This window comes from Drosophila willistoni (assembly GCF_018902025.1).
Source record: "Drosophila willistoni isolate 14030-0811.24 chromosome XR unlocalized genomic scaffold, UCI_dwil_1.1 Seg143, whole genome shotgun sequence".
NCBI classification, from domain to species: Eukaryota; Metazoa; Arthropoda; class Insecta; order Diptera; family Drosophilidae; genus Drosophila; species Drosophila willistoni.
In genome coordinates, this window is record NW_025814056.1 from 8,846,905 (window position 1) to 8,872,612 (window position 25,708).

The following is a 25,708-nucleotide window of genomic DNA, read 5'->3' on the forward strand; positions in this document are numbered from 1 at the left end:
AAGTATATTCGACCATATAAAGTCGATGAGGACGGCAAAACGAGCCTTGTCCGTTCGTTCGTCCGTCTGTCCATCCGTTTCCGTCTCCTCCTAGACACCTCCTTTAAAGCCACAAAGCTGAAATTTTGCATATAAGCTTATATACTGCACGGGTTGTATATCTTGATTTCGTATCGGACGAATATTGGGGGATCAATCATAATCAGTGAATTCTCTCAACAATTGCGTTATTTTATAAGCTATTTTCATGAAAGTTCATATTTGTCTATTTAATAAAGTTGTTAATAGCTGTTCCAAGTTTCACCAAGATCGGATTTCTATATAACCCAAAACACAAAACGGACAGACGAGAGCAAGATCGTGTTATAAGGAAGACAACAAGGTTCTCGTTGTTTCGTCAAGAGAGCACCAAATGAAGAGTATAGAACGAGGGTTCCAGCATTACGATTCGGACTTAAGCTTTTTGTAGAAAGTATGCTTGAAATTACATATATAAGAAGAATTTTGAATTTTTTTTTTGCTCCATTTGGCTATCATTCTCAACTGGATTTACCATTAATATTTTGGTGTAGCCAAACGATATAAATATTGCATTTATGAAACAATCCTTTTTTTACAATGTTAGTGTACTTTGCATTTTCAATTTGGCCTTAATTCTACATACAGTTTGGCAAGAAAGTATTTACACACAGGGAAAACATTAAATTTTTTTGCTTTGAAGCGAAAAAAAGCAGTAGAAATATGATTATCCAAATTTTTTTTAATGAAAATAGGTAAACTAAACTATAAACTTATTAGTAAGTGAAAAAAAATTAACAATATGTTTCAATTAACAAAAAAAAATAACAAAAAAGAAAAAAAGGAACAAAAAGTAACTGCCAAGAAAGTGTTTACACATCTCGCTTTTTCGTTTGTTTTTGTCGCATATTCTAAATTTACCGTTGTTTCCCGGAATTTTCCGATCGACAACTATGACTGCTTCAATTTTTTGTGTGGTCTCATTATTAGTTGGCACAATTACTCCGGTAATAGGAATATTTTCAAAAAATAAAAATGCCAGGCAAACATGTACCATTTGATATGGCCCAGTTGGTGTATTATAATCACACATTGGGTAAAACTGCCACAAAGATTGGTCAAATGTTTTTGATTTCTCGGAAAACGGTATATATCAACATATGTATGTATGTAGATGCATATGTATGTACATAGCTATAGTAAGATGATAAATAAACGCATATGTGTGTATCAAATTTGTAGCATTGAGAACAAATTTAATTAACTGGAAAATTGTTTGGTCCTTGCAATTGTTGCCATGTACCACCGAATTTCATCATCGTCAAGGAAAATAAATAAAAATTCGGTTTCATTTTATTGCGATGACACAGACAGAGAGAGAGACAGAGATATATATGTATGTATTTCTACCAGAACTACTAGTATATCTCATTTGCATATGCGTGGGTGGATTGCTTCTTTTTTTTTTGCTCTTCCTTTTCTCTCCTCTTGACTTGTGTGAGCAATTTACATACGAAATGTATCTCCATCCAGATATTGATATATCGAAAGCTGAAAATGCACAATATACAAGTGTAAGCAGAAATGGCAAGGACAACAAAAGGCATACGCAGCCACAACAACATCCACAAAAGAACCAAAAGAAAACTCACACACAATAGAAAGCTCAAAAAGATAGATGAACGTAGGGAGATAGAGCGAGAAAGACAGACAGACAGAATGGACAAGTATGACCAACTGACAAGTGACACTTTTTCAAATTGAATTTTCCACATAGACCAAACGATATACGAGGGTTATTCGAGAAGCTCCGAGACACCTTTTGATTAACAGCTTTTCACTTACTCTATAGGACTAGACGACCACTAGTCAATCTCTAACCATGTCGCCCAAAAGTCGCCTTCATTTTCTCTAAGTCCATCTGCGATCACATTGCATTTCAATGGATGACTTTAGATTCTTTGATCATTTAGTTAGCTACGGAAAGTGTTTTAACCAAGTAACCACTTATCACTTTTTAATCAAATTATTAAACCATGATTTGCGATTCTGAGTTGTTAGCTTCAATTTTTCTTGCTTTTATTTTATTTATTACCTACTGACTGACCCTCGTTGACGAACAGGAAAGTAGTACATACTAGTAGTAGTCAGGAACTTCAAATATTTTGTGATGATATGACACTGTTCATTTGACTGAGTTGGCCAAGTCAAGTCTCTGCTTATCAGTTGTCATTCATATATCCAATATATCGATTCGTAAACAAAAATTAAACAACATAAATAGAATTGAAATTTCTTTTTTCGTTTTTGTTAGTTTCTCTAAATTCTTCAAAAATGAAACCTGACTACAATGACATCTTGAGCCCCCTCGTCATAGCCGTTATGGTGGCCTATAATAGACCAGTGACTCTAGAGGAAATTGTCGACGGTGTTATGGACATAATTAAGTATTTACGCGATCAAATGGATCCTGAAATTTCGAGCTCTGTGAAGGCTACGGGCGATTCCAAACATATTCATACATTCCGCAACACGAAGAAGCGACAATTGCGTTAATTTAGTTAGTATAGTTAAGAAAATTTGTTTGTTGAAAAAGTTTCTATGATGTCTAATATAATATAGTCATAAAAGTATAATTTTGTAAAATTCCTGTAGAACGTGATCAAAACTTGAATTTTGCACTTAGTTTTCCAGCCCTGTTATTGCATTTTTATTTGTTCACTTTAAGATAAACAAATATTCATACATACATAAAGAGAGTAGTTTGTGGAATTGTTTCAATTCCCTTTTGCAGTTCACCATTGGTCGTCGTCGGATCGTGTGACCGCTGTGTAAGCATTATATACATTCATATATAGGAGTAATCTTAGTGCAGTTTGTTGGGATCCAGAGAAATCGGAGTATACATTTTAAAGTACTCAATATTATATACATATTTATGTATATATACTAAGATTTATACCTATACCTACATATGTACATACATATATCGGATGTGCGAAACAACAGTAAGCTGATTATCAAGCTGACTCAATCAAACAGAGAGTGTAATAATATAAATAGATACATACGTATAGCTATGTATGTTCATATATACATTTAATGTACAATAAAAAAAAAAAACAACGTCTATGTATATACATATGTATATAATCTGACACTGCACAACAAAATATACGTTCTTCAGATTACACAGGCCAATTTAAATAAGCCAAACCAGAGACCTGAGTATATTCTTCTAATTGATTCGATTAGATTAGATTAGAATGTATTAGAAAACTTATGAACAAAAGAACATTCAAAGTGAAAGTGTTAAATCAAGCAAAAACATCTACTTTTCCACTGTTAAAAGTCTATATCTCCGAAAACAGAGCAAAAATATTCGAACTCAGCGCAGAATTTATAAAGAAAGTGTACTCTGATCTCTGCGTCTGACTGTGAGTTTGGTCGGCCTGTGTCATTATAAATTAATAATAATTAAAATATTAATGACCATTTCAAAAAATGTTAATAAAGTGTGTATCAAAGTTAAAGGGAAATTTACATTGTGTATAAAATACTAAAAACCTAAAGCGTAAATCTAAAATTGATAATTATATTTGAGTTTTTTTCTAAAATTGAAGTGGAATTAGGAAACCAAATTAAGAAAACTTAAAAGAAATAATAACATTGTAAGCAAATTTCAGCTCTATAAAACAGAGAATTTTATTTGAAAGTTGTAACACGTAAACAAAAACTGTTACTTGTGAAACATTTGATGGTTTTTTTTCATTAAATCAGTGACATTAAAATTTGCAATTTTGTTGTGCAGTGTTATAGTGAATCGAGGCATGAACTCGAAGTTCGAACCCTAAATTCAGCAAGATAAACAATGTTCTTAACAAGGGCGTAGCCAAGGCAGGGGAGGGCAGCTTAGTCTGAATGATTAGACTCATTTCTTTTATTCGGTTTTCTATCCATTCGATTCAGTTGTGTACAATGAATAAATTCAAATTCTATTTCAGCACTTGTATATACTCAATTCATTCCATTTTAATCCTTTTTTCAGTTTTCAAAGTGCCCTTATTTATGATTCAAGAAAGTGAACATGGCTAAGGCGTCCTCAAAAGAAAAATTCATTTTCGATTTCGAAAAGCTATTGCTAACATTTGGCGAAATATGTCCAGACTTTGCCACAGAGCCCAACTATATGAATGCCACAATTAGTCGTCGCTTTGCCGAACAAGTAATCTTTGAATTCAGCAAAGATGCCAAAAAGGCCAAGAAGGAGAAGAGAGATCAAACCTGGATCTTGAAATTTGAGAACATAAAGTATCCGGTTAGAATTAAAGTAACCACATTCAATACCAAAACACCACCACAAATACAGCCATCTCTGGTAAATAATTGCCTTCAATTGAACTTCAAGCAGGCCAGTCTCCTGGCGGTTCACAAATACTGTCAACTGGTGCCACATCAGGTGAAACGTAATCAGATTGTCCTTACACCTCTGGCCGGAGCAGTTTTCAATAAAAATGATTTGCCAAAGTTGGCAGAAGCTTTGAATGAGCCACTCGATAAACTGATCATGTCCATTATCAGTAGTAGCCAAACCGATGGCTATTATCTGGCCCATAGTCGCTGCCACATTGCCCTGGTGGTGCTAATGAACACCATTTCCGATCTTCAGATGCGGTGTTCACTGCTAAAGAAAACTATTAAAATGTACAAGTTGCATGGCAAGGACTTTGATATACAAAAATTCAAGATATTCAGTGAATTCCTAGCTAACTTGGGCACAAAAGCCAAGCCATCGATCGATGATGAAGTGGAGCAGCTTCTATCACAAATTTTGGCCATGCAATTGCCCAAGTTAAACAAACGAGACCAGACAAAAGATGAAAATGAAGTGCAGGAAATTAATATTGAAAATTGAAAAATCAACAAGAAATCAATTTCTATTTAAAAGTTATTGTTTTCGAAATATATATGTATATATATATATATTTTTTTTTTTTGCTTAGAAGCGTAAAATGTTGCATTTGATGAATTCTCGAAATTGATTTGAGTTTTTGAGACATCTTTTAGAACAATTTTCGAGCTTGCATTAAGCAGAATACTTAACAAAAAACAAAAAAAAAAATTTTAAGTGCACTTGCAATTTAAACTTGTAGCTAAGTTTAACTTTGTTCAAGCTTCTTTTTTACGCCCCCAAAAATAAAAAAATAATAACAAATATCACTTCATTGTAAAGTTATATTTATATTTATATATTATTCATCATGGCGGCATTATTATACAATAAAATACATCTATATTATCCTATCAGTGTTCAATTCGTCAAAACTAATTGCAAATTGTACATGAAATATGTTAACATTCAAAACAAAAAAAAAACAAAAATTTTAAGCTGAAGTAAATGCTTTGTCTGTATTAATCGGCACTTAGCCCAGCTCCAATTATTTGTACCTACATACATAAGATATGTACACATACAATACTTATATACCCATTAAATTACTTTAATTTGGCATTCAGTTTTGGCTTTCGTTTGTACATAACACTCTGTTCCAGCTTCAAGCGCTTGTATTCCGTATGAGTGCAAAGACTGACAGATTGCATAAAATATTCCTTTGTTTGATACATTTGGTCATCATGCTTCTGTTCCTTAACGTCCTCCTGCTTAGTTTTTTTAGCACTCTTGACCTTTTGCTGCTGAGAACGAGCTCGTTTAAGAGCCGCCTGCAAGTTCTGGCGACTCTCCTTGATCACATTTGGGGCTAGTGGAGCCGAAAATGGAGGCAGCGTCTGCTTTTTAGCCGGCCCTGGTGTAGCGTTCTTTATTGGTAGACACTTTGGAGCACCGTTAAAAACTATATACTTGTTAATCATCTCGGTCTCGGTAGGACGTTCTGTGACAAAAAACGGTTTGATAGTCAAATTGGGGGCCACCACCAGCGGCACAATGGAACCACTTATAAGTTCTTTTACTAAGGTCTGATTCGGCTGAAGATTTTGCTCGGTGAAGGCTGCACAGAAGCGATCAACGTCATTCTGTAGACGAAGGACCAGATACTGGCATTCGGCGTTTATGTGATATAAATCGTCTTCCAACTCCACAAGGTAATTGTTCTTTATCAACTGTACCTGCAATTTCGAGAGAAGAGATTATAATTTATTTCAAGGACAAAACAGTAGCATTGACTAACGGCATCGTTCTCCTGGCTTAGGATGCTCACAATGGTCTGCAAAAGAAGAGGAACCTTTTATTAAAGTATGTACTATATAATCAAATGAATATCCATTATCCTACCCGATGGGTCATTAAAATGGTCCTCATGGAACGCTGGCAATACACAATGTCATTTACCAGCTTCATTGGTAATTTGTAGAATTTCTGTAGATAATTGTCGAAAAAAGTTTGAGCACTGGCCAAAGAGTCAGCCTCTCGCATTTTATTAAGAAATGCCGTGATTATCTCATCGCGTTCCTTTGCAGAAAAATCATTGAAATCGATAGCCTCCATTTCGAAAGTAAAATAAATTACACCAAGCAACAGTCAAAATAAGTAACAAAAATATGCCGGGCTTCTAGATTGCAAAAATTAAACAACAAACAAGCAAAATATGGCAACGCTTTAAAAATATGGCAACATCAGCATTCAGTGATCAAGAAAAGACACAAAAATACCAAAACACATCATATAGAGAGGAGAAGCCAAAATTCGATCACATCACAACCGACTGTTCAGTTTAAATGCTATATTTAAAAATTTAATATATACATCTGCAAGGCTACATGTCGATGACAGTTCGCAATTTGAATGCCATAATTGTAAATATGATTGATGGACGACAAAATGTTAGCCCAAGCGTGTAAATAAAATAATTACCACACTGTTGGTTCAATAAAATCCATTTTAATTATGTTTTCGAACCGAAAAGAAATTATATTGAACTCTTGCGGTGGGCATGTACCACGTTAAATGTTAAATAATTTGTTTGAACAATAATTACAATTCAGGGTGAAAGAGAAACAGTATGCAAAAGTTGATTATTTATAAGGAGCTCAGTATGTTTCACATTGTGCTTGTCATTAATTTTCAAAATTGATTAAACAACAATTGTTGAAAAACAAAATCGTAAACTCAATTTTTGTTGAGTTTTCTTAATTTAGGTAAAATTGTAACTTCGAAACCTGGGCAGTAAAACTCTTAGAAAATTTTACCTATGTATGTATACTTTCTTCAACAGCCATAAAACGAAATTTATTGGAAAATACAAAAATTCCAAAGGTTTCCAAAATAGATGAGCAATTTGTTGGACCAAAATAAAAATAAAAAACAACGATGACTATGAAGGAGTGCATAAAAAATTCAAGCCCGCAGCTAAACAATTGAGCGGAAAGTTGCCGAACCGGCCGCAAAGTGATTTAATCAATGCAAATGATGGGGACTTTTCTCCTTTTTTTTTTTCATTCTCTCTTTCGTTTTCTTGTTGTTGCTGTTGCTGGTTTTGGGCATCAACATTAAATGTTAATGGAAATTTTCTTTTTTTCATTCCTTTTTTTGGTTGGGCCCGTTGTGCCTTCTTGGCTTCAAATGTTCGCTTGTGTTCACGTGCGTTGGTGTGTAAATGATAAATGAAGGGACAGAGGGACAGCGACACTACCAGCACGTGGAACTACACCACTAACGGCCCATTAGGTGCTATTGTGCTTTTGCTTTAGCCTGTGCTTTGTTTCCCTTCCTTAGTTGCTCTTTTTTTTTGCAGGACTAAAAAATGTGCGGCTAGTTATTCCCTATGCACTCAGAGAATTCTCTTTTCAAATCCAACGGTCATAACTAATAACTGACACTGAGTGAGGTGGCAACGCTGCGCCGGCCATTATCAGGCTGCAGAAACAGCTGTTTTCTCTTTATTGTTTTTGTTTTTGCTGTCGGCGTTTGTTTGCTTTGTTTTTGGGTCCGATTATTTAACCAAATAATGATTTTATTAAATAGAAGCTCATCTATAAGACACTTACTGCGGCATTGCCATCGCCAGGGTAAGAGTTGGGATAGGCCATAAAATCAAAAATTTATGATTTTCCCTTGACAGTAATTGCAGCCAGAAACAAGGATAATCTAACAGATTTCCATGGCAAATGGCCAGAGAAGGAGCAGCAGAATTTCATTAAGGACATGCGCGTCATCACGGATTTCATAAGCGAGGCAGAGGAGCAACAATTACACGAGGAAATTGAACCATATATGAGTCGATTGCGCTACGAATTTGATCATTGGGATGATGTTAGTACCACAGACCTGACCAGGTCTAACCAGATTAAGCGAAACAAAACACTCATGTCACCCGGTTTCATCATTTCAGGCCATCCATGGTTTTCGTGAGACAGAGCGTAAGAAATGGTATCCACACAATCGCGATATACTCGAACGTGTACGTGATATAGCCTTCCAAGGCTCCATAATGCCCTATGTACATATTTTGGATTTAGCTCCCGATGGCGTCATTAAGCCCCATGTGGACAGCACTCGTGTAAGTCATTGTCATCGGTTAGGGTTAATTCCTTGTCTCACTTACTCTAGTATTTACTTTGCCTGCAGTATTGTGGCACTACCATTGCGGGAATTAGTTTATTGAGCGACAGTGTCATGCGTCTGGTGCGCACGGATGCCCAAAAGTATGAACAAGGTGACAGTTTGAACAAAGCTGGCGAATCCAATGAAAATGCAGCAACAGCAGCGGCTGAGACTGAGGCTTATCGCCATCAACCGGCTGCCTTGAAAGATGACAACTTTTATGCGGATCTGCTGTTGCCACGTCGTTCGCTCTACATAATGAGTCACACGGCCCGCTACAATTTCACGCACGAAATATTGGCCAAGGAGGAATCCAAATTTCTAAATGCCCCCATAGAGAAGACACGTCGCATTTCCATTATATGCCGCAATGAGCCATAACCCATTTAAGTTAAAGCCATATTGCCAAAAACATATTAGTTCTGCTTTCTGTTGATTTGCCAATTCGGCGCATTCTTTTTCTAGTCCAATTCCATATGAAATAGTTATAAACTATTCGCATATCCTTACGTTTAAGCACATAAAATTTAGTAAGCTTTTGGCTTAAAAGATTCTTTATTATATAAATAAAATCTTTACTTGTTTTTGATTGAAAATAATCATATTCTAAACAATTACGGTAACTTCTTAGTATCGAATACCCAATATTTAAATCACATTAAGTAGTAGGACTTTGTTAAAGTAGTTGCTTCTCAAGAATACTAGTTAAATTGGGTTTCTAGGAAATTGAATTTATCAAAATTTGTTTGCAACTTTTCGTTTAGACGATGCGAACAAAAGTATCTTATAGCAGCTGCTCAGTAAATGCAGTTGTTGTAATTGGCTAGACAGCTCAAGTGGCAAATGAAACGCTTTAATTTAATTTGCTCTGATTTTTAACAATAGTTAAAGAAACTAGCCCCTAAGCTATGTACTACCAAACCCAAACACACACACACACAGCATGAGAGCAAAGGAAAGAAAGTGTAAGGAAAGAAAAACGAAAGGCGAAAGCATCTTTGATTAAAAGTTAAGAGCTTGGAAAACAACTTAACACCAACTAACGGTATTCGTATTCGTTTCCTTCTACCGGCTTGTGTGGCAACTTTTGTCTGTCTGTCTGTCTATTCAATTGTTTGTTTATTAGAGAGTTTTCTTTTCACATTGTATATTTATTTGCACAATCCAAACACAGGTCAGGCTTGCGTTTTTCTTCTCCTCATTATTTTTTCTGCCTGCTGTTGTTTTTAGCGCCTCATAATAAAGATTCTGACGATTTGCAAATGATGCCATCAATTTTATAATACTCATAATCAAAAAGTGTCGAATTTTTGTTGATATTTGAAATCACAAAGGACCAAAAGGACAACAGATATGTTCCTAACATCTGGTCCACTGTTAAATCTCTCACCATTCATAGCAATGGACCAACAAAAAAGCTCGCTCTCTTATCCTGTTAGAATGCATTCCACAAAATTACAAGAGAGCATTGATGTCGCTAGCATTGATGTTAAATTTTGTAACTAACATTGGTCCGACAATAAACCGACTAAGTTTTAGTTAAGACATTCAAATTGGCAAATAAATCACCGTATTTATTAATATAAATTAAGAGAGAAACAGAGAGAGATTGGAATTTCTTTGTGGGAATCATAAACTATATCCATGTGAACTACAAGTTAAGTCGAAATCTTTGGGTAGAAAGTCTAAAATATTCATTGTATGAATCTACATCAGAAGCTATATACATCTAGTTGTCTGTACAGTCTTCTGGAATTATGCATATATATAGTTTCTAGTATCTAGTATCTTATAATTCAAAAATCAGCTAGAAATGGCCATTAAAGCTTTATCTATAAAACCTTGGATATCTGTTCGAGAAAAGAACTCTATCCATTAACATTTATTGCCAAAATTCAGAAAAGAATCAAAGAATCGTACTTGGGCTATGACAAAGTTTATATTCCCTTGCAGTTTCCAGTCTTCCAAGCTAAATTGTGCCTCTTTCTCTCATAGTATAGGCCAAATAACTCAAATAGCCCGATATATTATGAAAGCTTAATTACAACTTGATTGGATTGTCAGTTTTTTCTGTTTTCTAAGCAGCTGATAAAGAAATACGATAGCTAGTCGCTAACTAACTCTCCCACTTGCTCTCAAAAGTATCTTGGTCAATTTTGATTCCAACAAATGTGCTAGATACATTAGAAAATATGGAAAAAATAATAATAAAATATAGAAAATAAGTTTAAGAGCTAATGGTAGCTCAAAAACTGGGAAACAGACAGTCGGAAAGTAATCATTTATATTATTATTGAATAACTTAGTTTGTCCCAAAGGGGGAACAAACAAAAATGAACACAATGTGTAGGAATCAGAAACAGGATATCATATTTTCAACATGAATTCATAGTGTGTTTAAAGTTTCGGTGTGATAATATCTTCTAAACAAATTTACATATGTGTGAAAATCTCCCAAGTGAGCCACCTAAAATTGGAGAGCAGAAAAACTAACTCAAATTTTTACCTTTTTTAATTTATATAAACATATGAACATAGTTACCTTTTAGCTCAATTATCATTGTTATTGTCGGCGTGAAAACTTTGAAAATTTCGAGCAAAAGCCTAACATTGGAGTATGAAATATCTGTTTTTTAGCGATAACGATGCGTTTTGAATCAAAAATTGGTATAAGATAAAACACTTTTTATAATCACATCTAGAACACAGAAATATTTGGTTTTTTGTTGATATCTTTAGAAATTACGCGGCTTAGACAAAAGAAAACAAACCTATTTTTAGATATTTGCCTAAGAAATAGCCAGGCCAAAGAATCTAAATAAAAGCAGCGAGTAAGAAGAAAAAAGTCTTGAAAGTTAGCATGCAACGCAAGAATTGCTGATAATAGCTTTGGTACAAGTTCAAATCAGTTCAAAATGAATTTTTCCTATATTCATATGAATCGAAATTAGGTTGTTTTGAGTAAAAAACGGAAATGTTTTTTAGGTGTCTCACTTGAAAGATTTTTTTACGCATTTGTAATATTTGGCCAGCCAGAAAGGGTTTTTTCAGTTCTAAATAATCACCTATAGAAAAAAGCTAAGATGATCACATTACTTTATTAAATTACTTGGGAGCCGAGACAATCAGAACTAAATTCAAAAAATCAAAACGTCATAAACTCGTGGTCACTACCTCTACTCATAGATATAACGAGTAACGTCAATAGATATATATACATTGGAAAAAGTCTTTTAGAAACAATCATGGCCAACTCTCACTGAAATTGAAATTGAATTTAGAGAGCATGCTACTGCAACATGATTAGTGTTTTAAGGATAATAAAGAAATCCAATTTTCTTCTAGTATTTCGACCTTAACATCTCTCTCTCTCTCTCTCTCTTTCTCACTCTCAGGCACTTGACTAACACTTATAGACTGGAGAGGGAGAGGGAAAAAAAAAAACAGAAATGAAAAGAAATTTCTTAAGCTTTTGGCCAAAAGGGAAAACAGAGAAATAACTCTCTTTAAGTGCACAACAATTGCAGTTGTAAAGCGAAAAGAAAGGCATGGACACAGAGGGGATCGCTGGGTGGGATAATGGGAACTAACACCAACTCAAACTAAAAGTCCTGCAGTAACTCGAAATGAGAGCAAGAAATGAAGAAATATGTATCCCCATCTAGCACCTGAGTGCTAGGTGCTCGTCTGTGCAGCAGGTGAGTCGATAAAATGGCCATCAACGTGTTCTTCAACTCCTCAGGAATAAAGTGAACACACACACACATACACACACATATATATATACAGCCAAAAAAATAGAACCCCCAAATGTAAAGAACAAGAGAGAGAAAGAGAAAGAAAGAGGAAAGGACTATACGGAAAACGCAAGCAAAAGCGGAGTGCCAAAAGTGAAGTCCGCTAACAAAATGGCAGCTGGGAAACTTTGTACAAATTATCAACTAAGCAACAACAATAATCTCTCTTACACTCCATCCTCTCCATCTCTCTCTCTCTCTCTCTCTCTCTCTCTCTGTCTGTAGAGTGGCAGCCATTGGGGCAATGACCATAGTACCCCCTCATCACCCCGTAACACCCAAAGGGACGACAAAATCCTGAGGAAAGCAACTTTTATTTGGTCCTGCTTTATTTTCAGTTATTGCTATTATTATTTTTATTATTATTATTTGCATGGAACCCTTCTACTCGTTCTCTCTGTCCCGCAACCACTCATAACAATTTTAACCTTTTTTCTGTTCTTCTTGTTGTTGTTGTTGTTGTTGTTGTTGTTGTTGTGGGCGGAGTGAAATTTGAAAGTTTTCAGATTTTTGTGGGTTTCATTTAAAAAACAACAAAAAAAACACGCAAAAAGGGTATCCCAATTTTGGCAAGAAGTGTGCAACACATCAAAAAAAGCATCTTCGATAGGAATAGGAATAAGTAGGAATATGTATTCTAGAATAGCATCATAAATCGGTTGACTATAACTTATAGTATGCATGCATTACATCGGTTTAAACTTGCAAACCATTGTTTGGCAGAAATTCAACTTTTTAGGTAAACATTTTTGGCAAGGGTATACAAAGTTCGGCATGGCCTCTATTTTTTTTTTCTAGTATTTCAACAGTTCTTAGACTCAAACCACTTATTCTCACGTTGACCTCATTTTGGTATTGAATTCTTGGTTTTTTTTTTGTTGCGAATATAACAAAATATGTTGCAAAATAAAAAGCAGAGTTTTTCGAAACAAACAAATGCAACAAAAAAAAAGGATCTCAGAGTGTAGGTACTTCAAAAAATGGATAACAAAGGGGAAAAAAGTTACATAGGTTTACTTGCCGAAAGGGGTCGAATATGAGATGGCTTAATAAGGGGAAGATGGTTTTGAAAAGTGAAATTTAGAATCGTTATGTAACAAAAATATTTGTGACTTTTACGGGTTAAAAATGTTTATATTTGTGTTTAGACAGGGTCGAATTTACGGCAATGAAGGCCTTACTGGGCTTAGAAATTTGTAACCGAGACAATTTGAAAATTTTCCAAATAAAATTATGTCGAAAAGTCCATTTACCAAAGAAAGTTATCTTCCTGTGAGTCCTAAGTCCAGGCCAGTTTTTGATGGCTTCTATTTAATTATATTATTCAAAAATATTATGCATTTTGAAATCTTTCAAACCAATAAACAGAAATATGCCATAAATAAGCTATCTGCTTCTCCTTCTCAGATGGATATAATTGTATCCTGCTAACCAGGAGGACCAAGGACCTTAAAACAGCTGCCGAGCTGTGAACTGTTGCGGTGGCTTTCGGATGGGTGGGTTATATACCATTCTCCGTTTGCCGTAAATCCAATTAAATGGAAGTTCGCTTTTTGTTATTATTCTTTTTATTTTTTGTTTTTCATTGGCGGCACTCTGTGAGATAAGAAAAGCAAAGAGTGAATGTGAGGATGAAGAGAAAACGGGAAGGGGAGAGGAACGAGGAGCGGTAGTGGGCGAGCAACAGCTACAGGAAAACAGCATAAATTGCATTAAATCCACACCCAATTTCTCTTTTATATATATTAAAACAAAAAAACAAAAAAAAATGAATTCAGCGGGGCAATGTGAGAGAAAAGTAATAAGGACAATGGCATTAAAATCACTCGCAGCAGTTCATATTTAAGCATTTTCATTTCCAATTTCTCTGAATTCAAAAGGAAAGTGTGAAAAGTATTTGGATGAACAACTTTTCAGCAACTTACAAGTAGGAATTATAAGAAGTTTTTCTTTTTCTAAATGGGTGAAATCTTTTGAAATTTACACCACGATGAACATGTTTAGACTACTCTGATCTTTCTATTTGTAGGGCTTATGGCTGCACTTTCTATATAGAGATTTTTGTGGCCATTTGCCATTCCACTGTTGCTGTTGTTCACTTCTTTTGCCGTTGTCGTTCATTATCATTGGGCCAATTCACCAAGGACAGTTCGTCGATTTGTTTCCTTCCACTTGCTCAGATTAATTGAGCATAAATTTTTAATGCGCTTCACTTGAATTACTGCGTAAAATAGCAGCAATAAGTAAGAGTAAGGATATGAAGTGGGTGGGGATCTCTGTCGAGAGGGTGAGGGTGAGGGAGGTGGACAATTGGCAGCTATAGTGCTGGGCTCTTTCAAAATGTAACGCCCTTGAGAAATGTTTAATAGACTTTTAAGTCAATTTTGTTGTTGTTGCTGCTGTTCTTTTTTTCTGTTTTTCTGTTTTGTTTTTGCCCTTGTCAAGGACCCGTGTCGCGACCAGCTGTCACCTGCCGATAATCATGTTCATTAATCATGATTATTTTTACTCCAGACTAAATTCAACAGTATTAAAAAGGTCTTAATCAGGACCGGAACACGGACGTTGTGAAAGTTTATCCAATAGTTTAAATTTAAATTCAATACAATTCGATATTCTCAACCCTAATCCAATCCAAATATCCTCTGTGCTAGTCCTTAAGGTAAAATCATGAAAGTAAGTAATTAGTCACTTTCCATCCTTACTTTGATATGCCATGAACTTATTAAGAAAATCTTTACGATTCTGTATTCTAACTTTAAAAGTCGAAATTTGCTTTAGTTTTAGCTCTTTTAGTGTACCAGATATCGGAATCTGCTGACAGAGCTATAACTTTTCTCTGAACCTTGTGAATTCTTAAGCAATTCTTATTTATGTAAGTAATTTAAAAAATAATAAAAACTATTTATTTTTTAAAAATCTTGGAAAGTTATTTACTTAAATTAATTTCACAAATGATTAAACAAAATGGTGGCTATTAATGAATTAATAGTATATCGAAATGTGTCTTGAGACACTTTAACATTATCTGACTATTATAGTAGAGAATCTTTAACTTTTCGACCGATCGTTCTTTAGGCACTATATCTTATCGTATATACTCCGATCGAAAGCCTAATAAACTTCATACTATGTACCTATGATAAGAAGAAGCTTTAATATTAGGTTTTAGTATTTAGTATTAAGTTAACCCGTGTAATTTTTGGATATTGGTTTCAAAAGTGTTTGAAAGTTAGAACTTTAGATTTTTTTCATATATTCATTAATTCTTTAATTAAGTTAAGAAATTATGTAGTTTAGCCCAAATTTATTTACGAGCTAAACTACTTAATTCTAAAAATTTCAGCACAATCAAGGATTCGACGATAAGCGCTATAACTTCTTAACGACGACGACTGTCGAAACGTCTCCTAACTATGCAAGTGTATAAAAATCATTTCAGTTGACCTGCGTGTTATTTTTAGAACGATTTATTGGAAGACAGCGTATCCCAAAAAATTGCCTTAAAAAATGTTATGCTCCAGCAACTGATCTTAAAGAATCGGTAGTTTTGCTCCGATTTATTTAAAATTTGAACACAATATTGTCAACCTTGACTTTAATCCCCCTAAGTCCCCCGCGTTTACCCACTAGTTTACAAGTGATGTAGGCATTTAGATGTCTGCTTTTAAAATTGAGATGTTATCAAATGAAACTATTACATACAATACGATTGTTCATGACTTTTCAATGCTAATGGCAAACTCAACTTGGAAAAAAAGGAGGAAAGGGAAAGGGCTTTGCCTATGTATGGCGACACTTTTGAGCCGCCTATGACCTAAAGGAGACACCCACACAGCCGTGCATGGGTAGGGGTCCTTTCTCTCATTCCTCGTTCCCTATCCCTCCCTTGCTTTACATTTGTCCCCTATTGATTGACATCTCACTTGGACTTGGCGCCAGTTGGTTTTTTGGTCCAAGCCGAAAGTGAAAATAAAAACGTATTCACCACAAAGCAAAAACTTTTGTCTTTTCCCTATACATTGCTCTCTCTCCCTCTGTCTCTGTCTCTTTCTGGCTTTTTGTGAGGAGGGGGAGGATAAAACTTTGTGTGGTCATTTGAATGTATTAGGGGTTAGACGGAGGGGTAAGAGAAACGGCAGTGGCTAGCCTCAAAAAGTTTTAATCGTGTTGCACTGATGTTTGTGTTGTATCCCCTCCCCGCATCCAGATTAGAAGAGGGAACTCCAAAGGGCTGGAAACCGTTTGGGGATCCCATTTATCCCATATTGAATTGACTTTGAATTAGAGCAAAGAGAGTAAAATAAATTGATTCAACGACAAATTGGAGCTTAATTCCCCCAAATTCAAATTAAATGCTAGAGTAGATTAATCAACATTTACTATCCAAAACCAAAGTGGTTTTTAGAATTATTTTCATTTATTAAATTCAAAATTCTTGCATATTAAATTGCATAAGAATAAATTGGTTTAGTTTAGTTCACCAGCAGCTGCATTTGGTACATCTGTTTGCCTCTTTGTTCACGTAATGTGTAAACAATGAAAAGTAATATACGAAATCCTCTACAAAACGACACACACACACACACACACAGTAAAAAGGGAGCAAAAAAAGGAAGGAAAAACTAAAATCAAGAATGGTAGAAACAGCTCACGTATCCGCACTTTTGGTCAGCATTTTGCTACCATTCTTCTTTTTGCAACATGTCTTAGACCCCGACTCAGGTAAAAAAGGACGACACAGGGGAATAAGGAATCAGTACAAGGGACCTGGGACAAATTGCATTTAAAGCGCCGCAGCATACAGTTGAGAAATGCAATCGGAATCACATGTAACTAGGTCAACGTACCGACAATGTGCCAAAGGCATCGCCGCATGCTGCGTTTGCCTTTCTTTGCGGACACAATGTCAAAGAGCCACAGCCAGAACCAGAGCCAAAGCCAGAGCCAAGAGGTCCTGCAGCGGCATGTACATAGATAAGATAAGCATCTGCAATGCCACGGGAAAGGAAATAAAAGAAAAAGGCGCCCAAAAACAAGAAAGTCAAATTCCTTTCAAATACTTAAGCTTACGCTGCGCCTTATACCCAACTCATTATCCTAAGACATGTGAGAACATTGCCCTAAAATTTTTAAATTAATATAAGCATTAATTTAAAAAGTAAAACAAATTCATGAACTAATTGTGCTTTGGGAAATGAACCTTGAGTAGGATGGATAAAAGATGTAAAATTTGAAGCCTTAGCTTCCACACAGAGGCGTAGCTAAAGTTAAAATTTAAATAAAAAAGCAATATAAAGCTGAATTGGAAATTCGGTTACAACTTTTTCTAAGAGATCAAATGTGTGCTGTCAATTTGAAAATTTTGAAACAAAATAAAACCCTCAAAATTATGTTTACAAAATTTTCGGTAATTCATCTTAATATATTGATCAGCTAAAAGCTATAAATTAATATACTAAAACACTTTACAAAAGTTATATAAAAGTCGCATAAAATGAGAAATTCATTCGTGTTCATTTATTTACTAATTAGCTTTGCCTAATTTTGATCGATTCCTAAAGTGATATGTATTTCTAATGTTTTTTTTAAATTGGAATGTTAATCACGCTAATTATAAATTTATATTTTTAAGAGAGACAATAAATGCCAACAAAACAGCAAAGTATTGAAAAAAGCCCGCAATTCTTGTCTTCATGCTTAAGTTCGAATAATATCTTTCAATCTGCATTGAAGTCTCGAGAACTTTTTGCCAATTTTGCAAAAAATCGTGATGATCATGATCAGAAATCGGGTTCCAAATCTTTCAATGCCATTTTATTTGATTTAATAGAGATATCACCTTTTCAAAATACAGTCTGAGGAAAACAGGTGATATAACCAACTATTATTTTAAAAATATCTCAAATAATGTTAAATAATTCTAACCTGATCATCATCACCACCGAATAATAAAAAAAATTATACATTTGAATTAAAATGATAATGGCGCTCAGATTGTCTAACGTTGCCATCAGGTCGGTGATCGTAACAGCCTCAAAGTGAGTCATTGCTAAATATCGATATTTTACAACTATGTGTTATCGATTGGTTTGCCATCTCTACTCTGAATGACCGGGAAAGAATCTTCAATTTGTTCCGGCGAATATTCAATTTACTCCGGCGAATATCGCTAACTCGGCGAACTCGTTCTTGTTGTTGTTCATATAAAAAGTGTAGCGCGAAAACGGATAGAAAATTTGTAAATCATTTCTAAAATTTATCTCGACAGGACAAGGTGTTCGGTGTTAACGGACAGTTTGTCGAATTCTACAAAATTTTAACGAGAGATTAAAATGCCCAATATCTAAATCAAGATCGAAAAAACTGTGTGTACGTCTGCGTTTTCGTCTTAATGTCATAAATGTAAATTTGCTTTATGTATTAATGTTGCTTTGCGCGTGTGTTGTGTATGTGTGTGTGTGTTAAAGCGGAGCATAAAGCAGCAGAGGAAGCGCAGACCGACGCTCAGTAAGCCGCCAAGTAAAAGACGAAGGCGAAGAAGACGAAGGAGAAAAATTGAAGAGAAACGCAAATATAAAGCCACCATTTTAATAGTGTTTGTGTGTGCGTGAGCAAAGAGAAAGAGAAATAAAAAACAAAAACGGACATTATTATTATCAAGCGAAATGGCCAGTTTTCAAATTCATCGCGATATCACCAACGAGAAGGAGAATTCAGCTGCTCTTGTGACTCTTAAAGAAAAATCAGTCATGTCTTCTAAGCAGCCTCTTGGCGTGATCAAAGAGAAGCAAATGCTGGCTCCCCGTGAACACTTTGGGGTCCTCAGTTCCAACAACAACAATCAGCAAGCCCGAGGAATACCAGCCCCAGGCGGAAAAGCGGTAAGTTTTGAAAATGAAATCCTCCCCATCCCTCTCGCACTTAAACCTAGGTTAGCTAGCAGCAAGCCTATACATTTATGTTATGTTTTTATCTCCTTCATTGCGCACATTCTAATGCAGCTGCTGCTGTTATTTCGACGCGCCTGGATAAACGGTGGTTGATGTCACTTTCCCTGTCTTGCTTGTTCTCTTTCTCTCTGATCCGCTCGCTCTCTCGCTCGCTGTGTTTGTCTGTGGATTTGATAGGGTTGCGCTTGCTTAGTAGATGAAATGATATTGCACATTTTCCATTCTTTCCTGTCATTTTTTATAACTGAACCTAACCTAGAAATTGCAAGTACCTATTTAATTGAAACTATTTTGGCGCGCTAAAAACAAAAAAAGGAGTGCAATTACCCATACATAGCCGCCCAATCAAGAGAGAGTGTGGGAGAGAGGAAGAAAGGGACAACAGATAGGAAGCCATTAAAAGGCGCGCAATACCAACAACAAAAACAAATGTGCATGCACACACACACACACATAAGTATATGGGAATATGCATTTGTATGTGTACGTAGGTGCCCCCGCTCACGTAACAGGATTTTTCCAAGGAACAACTTAAATAAAAAAAAGGAATCGCAGGCTACAAAGCGAGCATGGATTTCGAACTTCATTTAAAGACTGATCATCCTTCCATTAATAGAATCAAGCATTTCCTTTATAATTTTTGTTTTAGTATTTATTTATTTAACTTAAAACACAAATGTATTTACAAATGTCAAACTCTATGGGGTGGTTATGTCATTCCTTATCGTTCGTAGTCCAAAGTAAATATATACATATTATTATAGTACATAAATATGTAACAAAATTGTTTAAACAAATGTCATTAAAATCCCTACGAGATTTTTTTAGCCCAATATTGAAGTCCATCCATATGTCCAAAAGTATTAGGTTTTTTTTTCGAGACTTGCCACATTCAAGATTGAAAACTTGCTATTAATATGGATCCTTATTTGTATGTACACCTTTCATATTTTTAATTTTTACAGGTTTTGCGTGAAGTTGGACCCACAAAGTCATCGGATGAGAATGTCATTTATGCCGCCGTTGGCGGTTCTAAGAAATCGTCTGTGGTGGATCAATTCAAGAATTTCACTGTCTATGAGGATAATTATGATACTCAGGTGACAATAGCACCTCCAAAACAGACAGTGGCAGCAGCACCAGCAGTTTCATCCATAATCGATAAAGAGAATCAAATAATAGACAATGTCAAGTAAGGAGATTTAAATTGATCCTCTGCTTTTTCCAAATATGCATTTACATCTTTTGCTCTCTTTCTCTATCTCTGTAGAGAATATGGCAATCAACAAGAATACGATTTGGATGGTACACCAATGTCGGTAACCGATGTTTTGTCACCAATGTCATTGGATCGTTCCATTGGCGGTGTTCAGTCCATCGATGAGGATGCCCACAAGGATGTCACTGGGCAGCAGTTGCTAACGGCCCGTGAATTGCCACCACGGAATGATCGTCAGCGTTTCTTTGAAGTGACACAATATCAAACGGATATTTTAAGATATTTCCAAGAGAGTGAGGTAAGTGCTAAAACACCAGAAAGTAATCAAAATGCAGTTATCAAATAATATAGACGATCCATACATATTTGTTTGGACCAATTGAGTCCTGCATGGTGTGTCATTTGTCAGGCAAACGACGATGGGAAAGACGAGTGGGGGGGGGTCCTCTTATCCAGATGTTAAGTGCGCCTCCCCGTGAATAAATGTGTGTTCTGTCTTCACGCATCGCTGCTTAGGGTTTTCTCGACCGTCTCCGATCTTCGGTGCCTCTCTTTTTTATCTCCATTCGTCTTCTTCGTTTTCATGTATGTCTTTGCTTTTATTGTCGTCATGTGCTTGTCATCGGTCGGGGGAGAATGCACATTTTGTGTGTGTGTTTGCATGTGTGTGCATGTGCATCCTGTCCCGTGAGTTAACTCAAGTCAATAGCCATTTCTATAGCACAATTCCCGGTCAGAAATACTAATTATCGCGCCCTAACGACACACACACACACACACGGAGTATCTCTTTAGGTGGTTTTTCTTCTTGAGCTGTGGAAAAACCTTTAAGGAGAAAACAGTTTACCAAATAATAAACAACTTTATTCTAGCAATGAAAACTGTACTTGAATTTTAAATATGGCTCTGAGGGGATATTTAACTAAGAATAAACTTAATAAAATAAACAGAAATAAGTTTTCTGAGAATTTATTCGATATGCACTTATTAACGTGAAGTCTTGTTAAATTGATCATAGAACTCTTCAGTTACTGGATTTGTTGGTAGAATTAAAGATTCCTTGCGTTGATTAATCTGATGCAAAGCCAACTGGGCATTGGCACGACGCAGCTCCTCCAGCTGAGCCTCACGCCGACGATCCACTTCGATCTGCTTGCGGACTAGAGTGCGATCCAAATTGATGGCATGATTCTCCCATTGTTTATCCACGAGTTGGGCTTCCGTTTTGCGTTGCTGCATATCGGCCAATTGTTGCTCCTGATCCTTGCGAAAGGATTTCAACTCTTCGTCACTCATGCCACGATACATAAAGGGAATTTTTCGATTGGGATCAGTACATGATTGGGCCACAGCCAGGTTTTCAGTGAGAATATCACTTGATAGCATATTATAGATCTCGGCCATATCGTCTTCGTTAGTCTCACGTTTGACACGTTCACGATTCACTTCCTTCTGCTTGGCCAAATTGGCATTATATTGACGTGTTCTCTGGACTATTTGATGGCGCATCAAATGCTGCGATTTGGCCATCTCTTCGAGATGCATTTCCCTAGAATTTATTTTCTCCATCATGAGACTGTCAGCCAGGCGACGAGCCTCCTCGGCCGCCTTACTCTCTCTCACCTGCTGATCCAGCCAGGCACGTTGCTGCAATTTTTGACGCTGCTTGCGATCTTGATTAAATAGATCCTCACCAGAGAACACTTGGGCGCTGGAAATACCCAATCGTACATCATCATCAGCCACCCGCGAAGGTAATGCCTTCTTCAGGGAATCAGGATCATTCAAATCAAATTCCCGCCTCTGATCCTTGCGTTGAAAACGTGAACGATAATAATTCAAATTGAATACGGCCAGACGTTTCTCCTCTTGCTGTTCCTTTTCTTTGGCGCTAATTAATGTCCTTTGCAACTGTTCCAGTTCATCGTAGCTTTTATGCCATTTCACTTGGACATTTTGCTCTTGTTTTTTCTCCAAAATCTGATGTTCCAAAGTGTCCACATCCAACTAAATTTGACATCACATTAGATTATTAGACGGTGAGGATAAATTTCTAAAACTGCTTACTCCGAATATGCGTTGTTTGGTATTAAAGATTCGTTTCTTGCGCTCCTCCTCAAATTGTTGACGTTTCCGTAGCTTAAGCACCTCATTGAGATCCTCCTGAGTGCAAATGGGCAATTGTAGCGTCATTATTCGAGACTGAGATTAAAGAGATAACTGGCAAAAGAAGAAAATACTTTCATTATGGTTGGTTGCCTTGGCTAAATATTGTTTTCATGTGTATGTGTTTAGTTTATTTTAGTTGCCTTGTTTATTTCCCGCTCCTGGCAACCATTTGACCAAAATGGGCCATAAACATATAACTAGATACATAGATGGGGCGGGGGGGAAATGTATCTTATATCTTAAATCTTAATATTCAATCAACTATTATGGGAAATCTTTTTCTTTCTTGTTTTTTTCTTCTCATATTTTTAATAGCATTTAAAATCTTTTTTTTCGGTCCCACCAGCAGCAGCAGCACAAATTGTATTCATGTCCCTCTCAATTGACGGCGCTTGACGTGTCCAATAAACGTTAAACTGGCCCATTAAATAAACACCTAATGTACATATATGTACATATACACATACACATATATGTACATATACATATGTGAACGCTTTTGTGTGCGAAAAAGAGATTTTTATGCCGCCGTTTCGTTGAAATTTTTTGCATGCCTCTCACGTACCTACCGAAATAACCAATAAACAAATAAAAATTGGTAAATTCGATTGCCGCCGCCGCCGCCAAGTCGATGCTAGAGCCCCAGGGGGAAAAGTAATGTACGAGAAGTTTGGCTAGCTCCGGAATAAGCAAATTGTGTACACACATACAAATAAAAGAAGATGTATGTAAATGTAGCAGCGAGGAGGGTCTAACAAGAACTTTGACCAAAACAAAGAAAATACATAAAATATAAATTTATTGGGTTTTAACTTTTTCTAATTATTCCCTGAATTGGGTACTTTAATTGCAATTTCAAATTTATGACTAATTCAAGTTTAATTTATTACACTGTGCGACAAATTTTGAGTTCTTCGACACCAAGCTAGCTAGCTGAACCGTGAATAGCAAAAACAACTCTTATTATTAAAGTTCGTTTTCATTTTTCTTTATATAAAAATGTCGATTTATCGCATTCTAGTTCCTTTTAGAACTATCATTGATGTTCAAATAAACTTATTTCTCTCGAAAGCTGAAATGGGTATCATTTTTTAGAGTAGTCTTAAAAATGTTTTTTCAATTTTACTATAAGAATAACACTTTGATATCCCAACTCTTTTTTGTTTGCCTTTAAAACTCAAACTCGAGAGTGAAAGTTTCGAATAGTATTAAAATATTTTTAGATATGATGACGACGACATCTAATCATGTCTTGAATAAGTACTCTGATAGTACTAAAAAAAAGATAACCAAATAGACAAAGTAAGACTTTTGATTAATTATTTTGGATATTTCCTGCTTTGCCCTTTATTGAACTTGGAAAACTGTCAAAAACTGATAACTTATAGGCCAAGAATATCGCTTTTCTAATAGTTTTTGAGACTTTAAACTGGGTTTATTTCGTTAGGTATTTATTGTTACTCGTTGATAACTACTTCTGGAAGTGTGTGAAGCTAATAATTATTAATAGCAACTAATGGTTAACTAAACTCCAATGTTATGCTTACCTTTACTCTTACTTATGATGATTTCGCTTTTGCAGAAAAAGCATCGCCCAAAAGCACAATATATGCGCCGTCAAAGGGACATCAATCATAATATGCGTTCGATTTTGATCGATTGGTTGGTTGAGGTATCTGAGGAGTATAAACTGGACACAGAGACATTATATCTATCCGTCTCCTATCTTGATCGCTTCCTCAGCCAAATGGCAGTGGTGCGCTCCAAATTGCAATTGGTTGGCACTGCAGCCATGTATATTGCCGCGTAAGTAGAGTACAAGATAGACCAATGAGAAAGCCAATGTTAATCCAAATTATTTTCGTTTTTATAGCAAATACGAGGAAATCTATCCACCAGCGGTGGGTGAGTTTGTCTTTCTCACCGATGATAGCTATACCAAGGTTCAAGTGCTACGCATGGAGCAGGTCATATTGAAGGTTCTATCCTTTGATTTGTGCACTCCAACGGCATACGTTTTCGTCAATACGTATGCAGTGCTGAGTGATATGCCCGAGAGGCTTAAATATTTGACTCTGGTATGTGAATATTCATATTCTTTTCTCAATTCAATACTTAATACAGAATTTCCTTCGTATAGTTCCTGTGCGAGCTATCTCTTATGGAGGGTGATCCATATTTGCAATATTTGCCATCACTTATATCATCGGCAGCTCTGGCATTGGCACGTCACATGTTGGGCATGGATATCTGGTCACAGAAATTGGAAGAGATCACCACATATAAGTTGGCTGATCTCAAGACGGTTATGCTGCAGTTATGCCAAACACACAATAACTCTAAGGAGCTCAACACACAGGCCATACGGGAAAAGTACAATAGAGAAAAGTAAACGAAAGATATTTCATAAAAATTGTTATTCGAGTTATTAAAATGAAATGTTTTCTTCCATCACACAGATATAAGAAGGTAACTGCCATTGAGTCGATTGAATTAACCAAGGAACAATTGGATAAACTTTGTGTGGCTTATCAAATGGAACAGCAACAACTGCAGGAAGCATCGGTATCATCATCATCGTCAGCAACTACCATTACATCACTGCCGCCACCCAATAATCCCCAAACTAAAGCAAATTTGTTTTATAAGTTTTAAGTGTTTTTCTTTTTTTATTCTTTTTTTTATTTGGGTAATTTTTTTTTTTATTATTGCTCATTGGAATTTTTTATTTTTCTATATTTAATATTTTATTTAAAACCACTAGCACCCTTTGCTGCCATGAGGAAATTGTATTTTAGCCTAGTATTTAGCTACATTTGCGCCAGCCTCCCAATCTATGTATAATGTTGTAGTCTTAGGATAATTGGAGACAGGTGGAGAAAGGGAAGGGTAGGATGATTGATGATTCCCCCCCATTGTCAGGATGTTAGACTGGACAATTTTATATGAATGCATATATAATATATATTGCCATATAAAAGAATTCGATAAA

At 35.7% G+C, this 25,708-nt stretch overlaps 6 protein-coding genes across 6 annotated transcripts; 4 read left to right on the plus strand and 2 right to left on the minus strand.

Annotated features, from left to right (window-relative positions):
- Positions 1 to 2,260: 2,260 nt before the first annotated feature.
- LOC6645602 lies at positions 2,261 to 2,651 on the plus strand. Its single transcript, XM_002068330.3, has one exon. The coding sequence runs from the start codon at positions 2,353 to 2,355 to the stop codon at positions 2,572 to 2,574; it is 222 nt and encodes a 73-aa protein (XP_002068366.1). The 5' UTR covers positions 2,261 to 2,352; the 3' UTR covers positions 2,575 to 2,651.
- A 149-nt stretch (positions 2,652 to 2,800) lies between these two features.
- LOC111518967 lies at positions 2,801 to 5,534 on the plus strand. The gene is made up of 2 exons (XM_023177404.2): positions 2,801 to 2,849; positions 4,067 to 5,534. Exon 2 carries the CDS (start codon positions 4,106 to 4,108, stop codon positions 4,931 to 4,933), a length of 828 nt encoding a protein of 275 aa, XP_023033172.1. The 5' UTR covers positions 2,801 to 2,849; positions 4,067 to 4,105; the 3' UTR covers positions 4,934 to 5,534.
- On the minus strand, positions 5,499 to 6,624 carry LOC111518966. Its single transcript, XM_023177403.2, has 3 exons — positions 6,311 to 6,624; positions 6,207 to 6,242; positions 5,499 to 6,144 (listed from the first exon to the last, which is right to left on the minus strand). Exons 1-3 carry the CDS (start codon positions 6,521 to 6,523, stop codon positions 5,515 to 5,517), a joined length of 879 nt encoding a protein of 292 aa, XP_023033171.1. The 5' UTR covers positions 6,524 to 6,624; the 3' UTR covers positions 5,499 to 5,514.
- A 1,293-nt stretch (positions 6,625 to 7,917) lies between these two features.
- Positions 7,918 to 9,177, plus strand: LOC6645605 (alpha-ketoglutarate-dependent dioxygenase alkB homolog 7, mitochondrial). The gene is made up of 4 exons (XM_002068333.3): positions 7,918 to 8,043; positions 8,097 to 8,287; positions 8,367 to 8,534; positions 8,603 to 9,177. The coding sequence occupies exons 1-4, from the start codon at positions 7,983 to 7,985 to the stop codon at positions 8,957 to 8,959; spliced, it is 777 nt and encodes a 258-aa protein (XP_002068369.1). The 5' UTR covers positions 7,918 to 7,982; the 3' UTR covers positions 8,960 to 9,177.
- Positions 9,178 to 18,584: 9,407 nt separating this feature from the next.
- LOC6645606 (G2/mitotic-specific cyclin-A) lies at positions 18,585 to 25,410 on the plus strand. The gene is made up of 7 exons (XM_002068334.4): positions 18,585 to 19,259; positions 20,294 to 20,520; positions 20,599 to 20,845; positions 24,299 to 24,522; positions 24,590 to 24,794; positions 24,857 to 25,104; positions 25,176 to 25,410. The coding sequence occupies exons 1-7, from the start codon at positions 19,044 to 19,046 to the stop codon at positions 25,369 to 25,371; spliced, it is 1,563 nt and encodes a 520-aa protein (XP_002068370.1). The 5' UTR covers positions 18,585 to 19,043; the 3' UTR covers positions 25,372 to 25,410.
- On the minus strand, positions 21,534 to 22,974 carry LOC6645607 (RIB43A-like with coiled-coils protein 2). Its single transcript, XM_002068335.2, has 2 exons — positions 22,615 to 22,974; positions 21,534 to 22,554 (listed from the first exon to the last, which is right to left on the minus strand). Exons 1-2 carry the CDS (start codon positions 22,738 to 22,740, stop codon positions 21,535 to 21,537), a joined length of 1,146 nt encoding a protein of 381 aa, XP_002068371.1. The 5' UTR covers positions 22,741 to 22,974; the 3' UTR covers position 21,534.
- Positions 25,411 to 25,708: the final 298 nt, after the last annotated feature.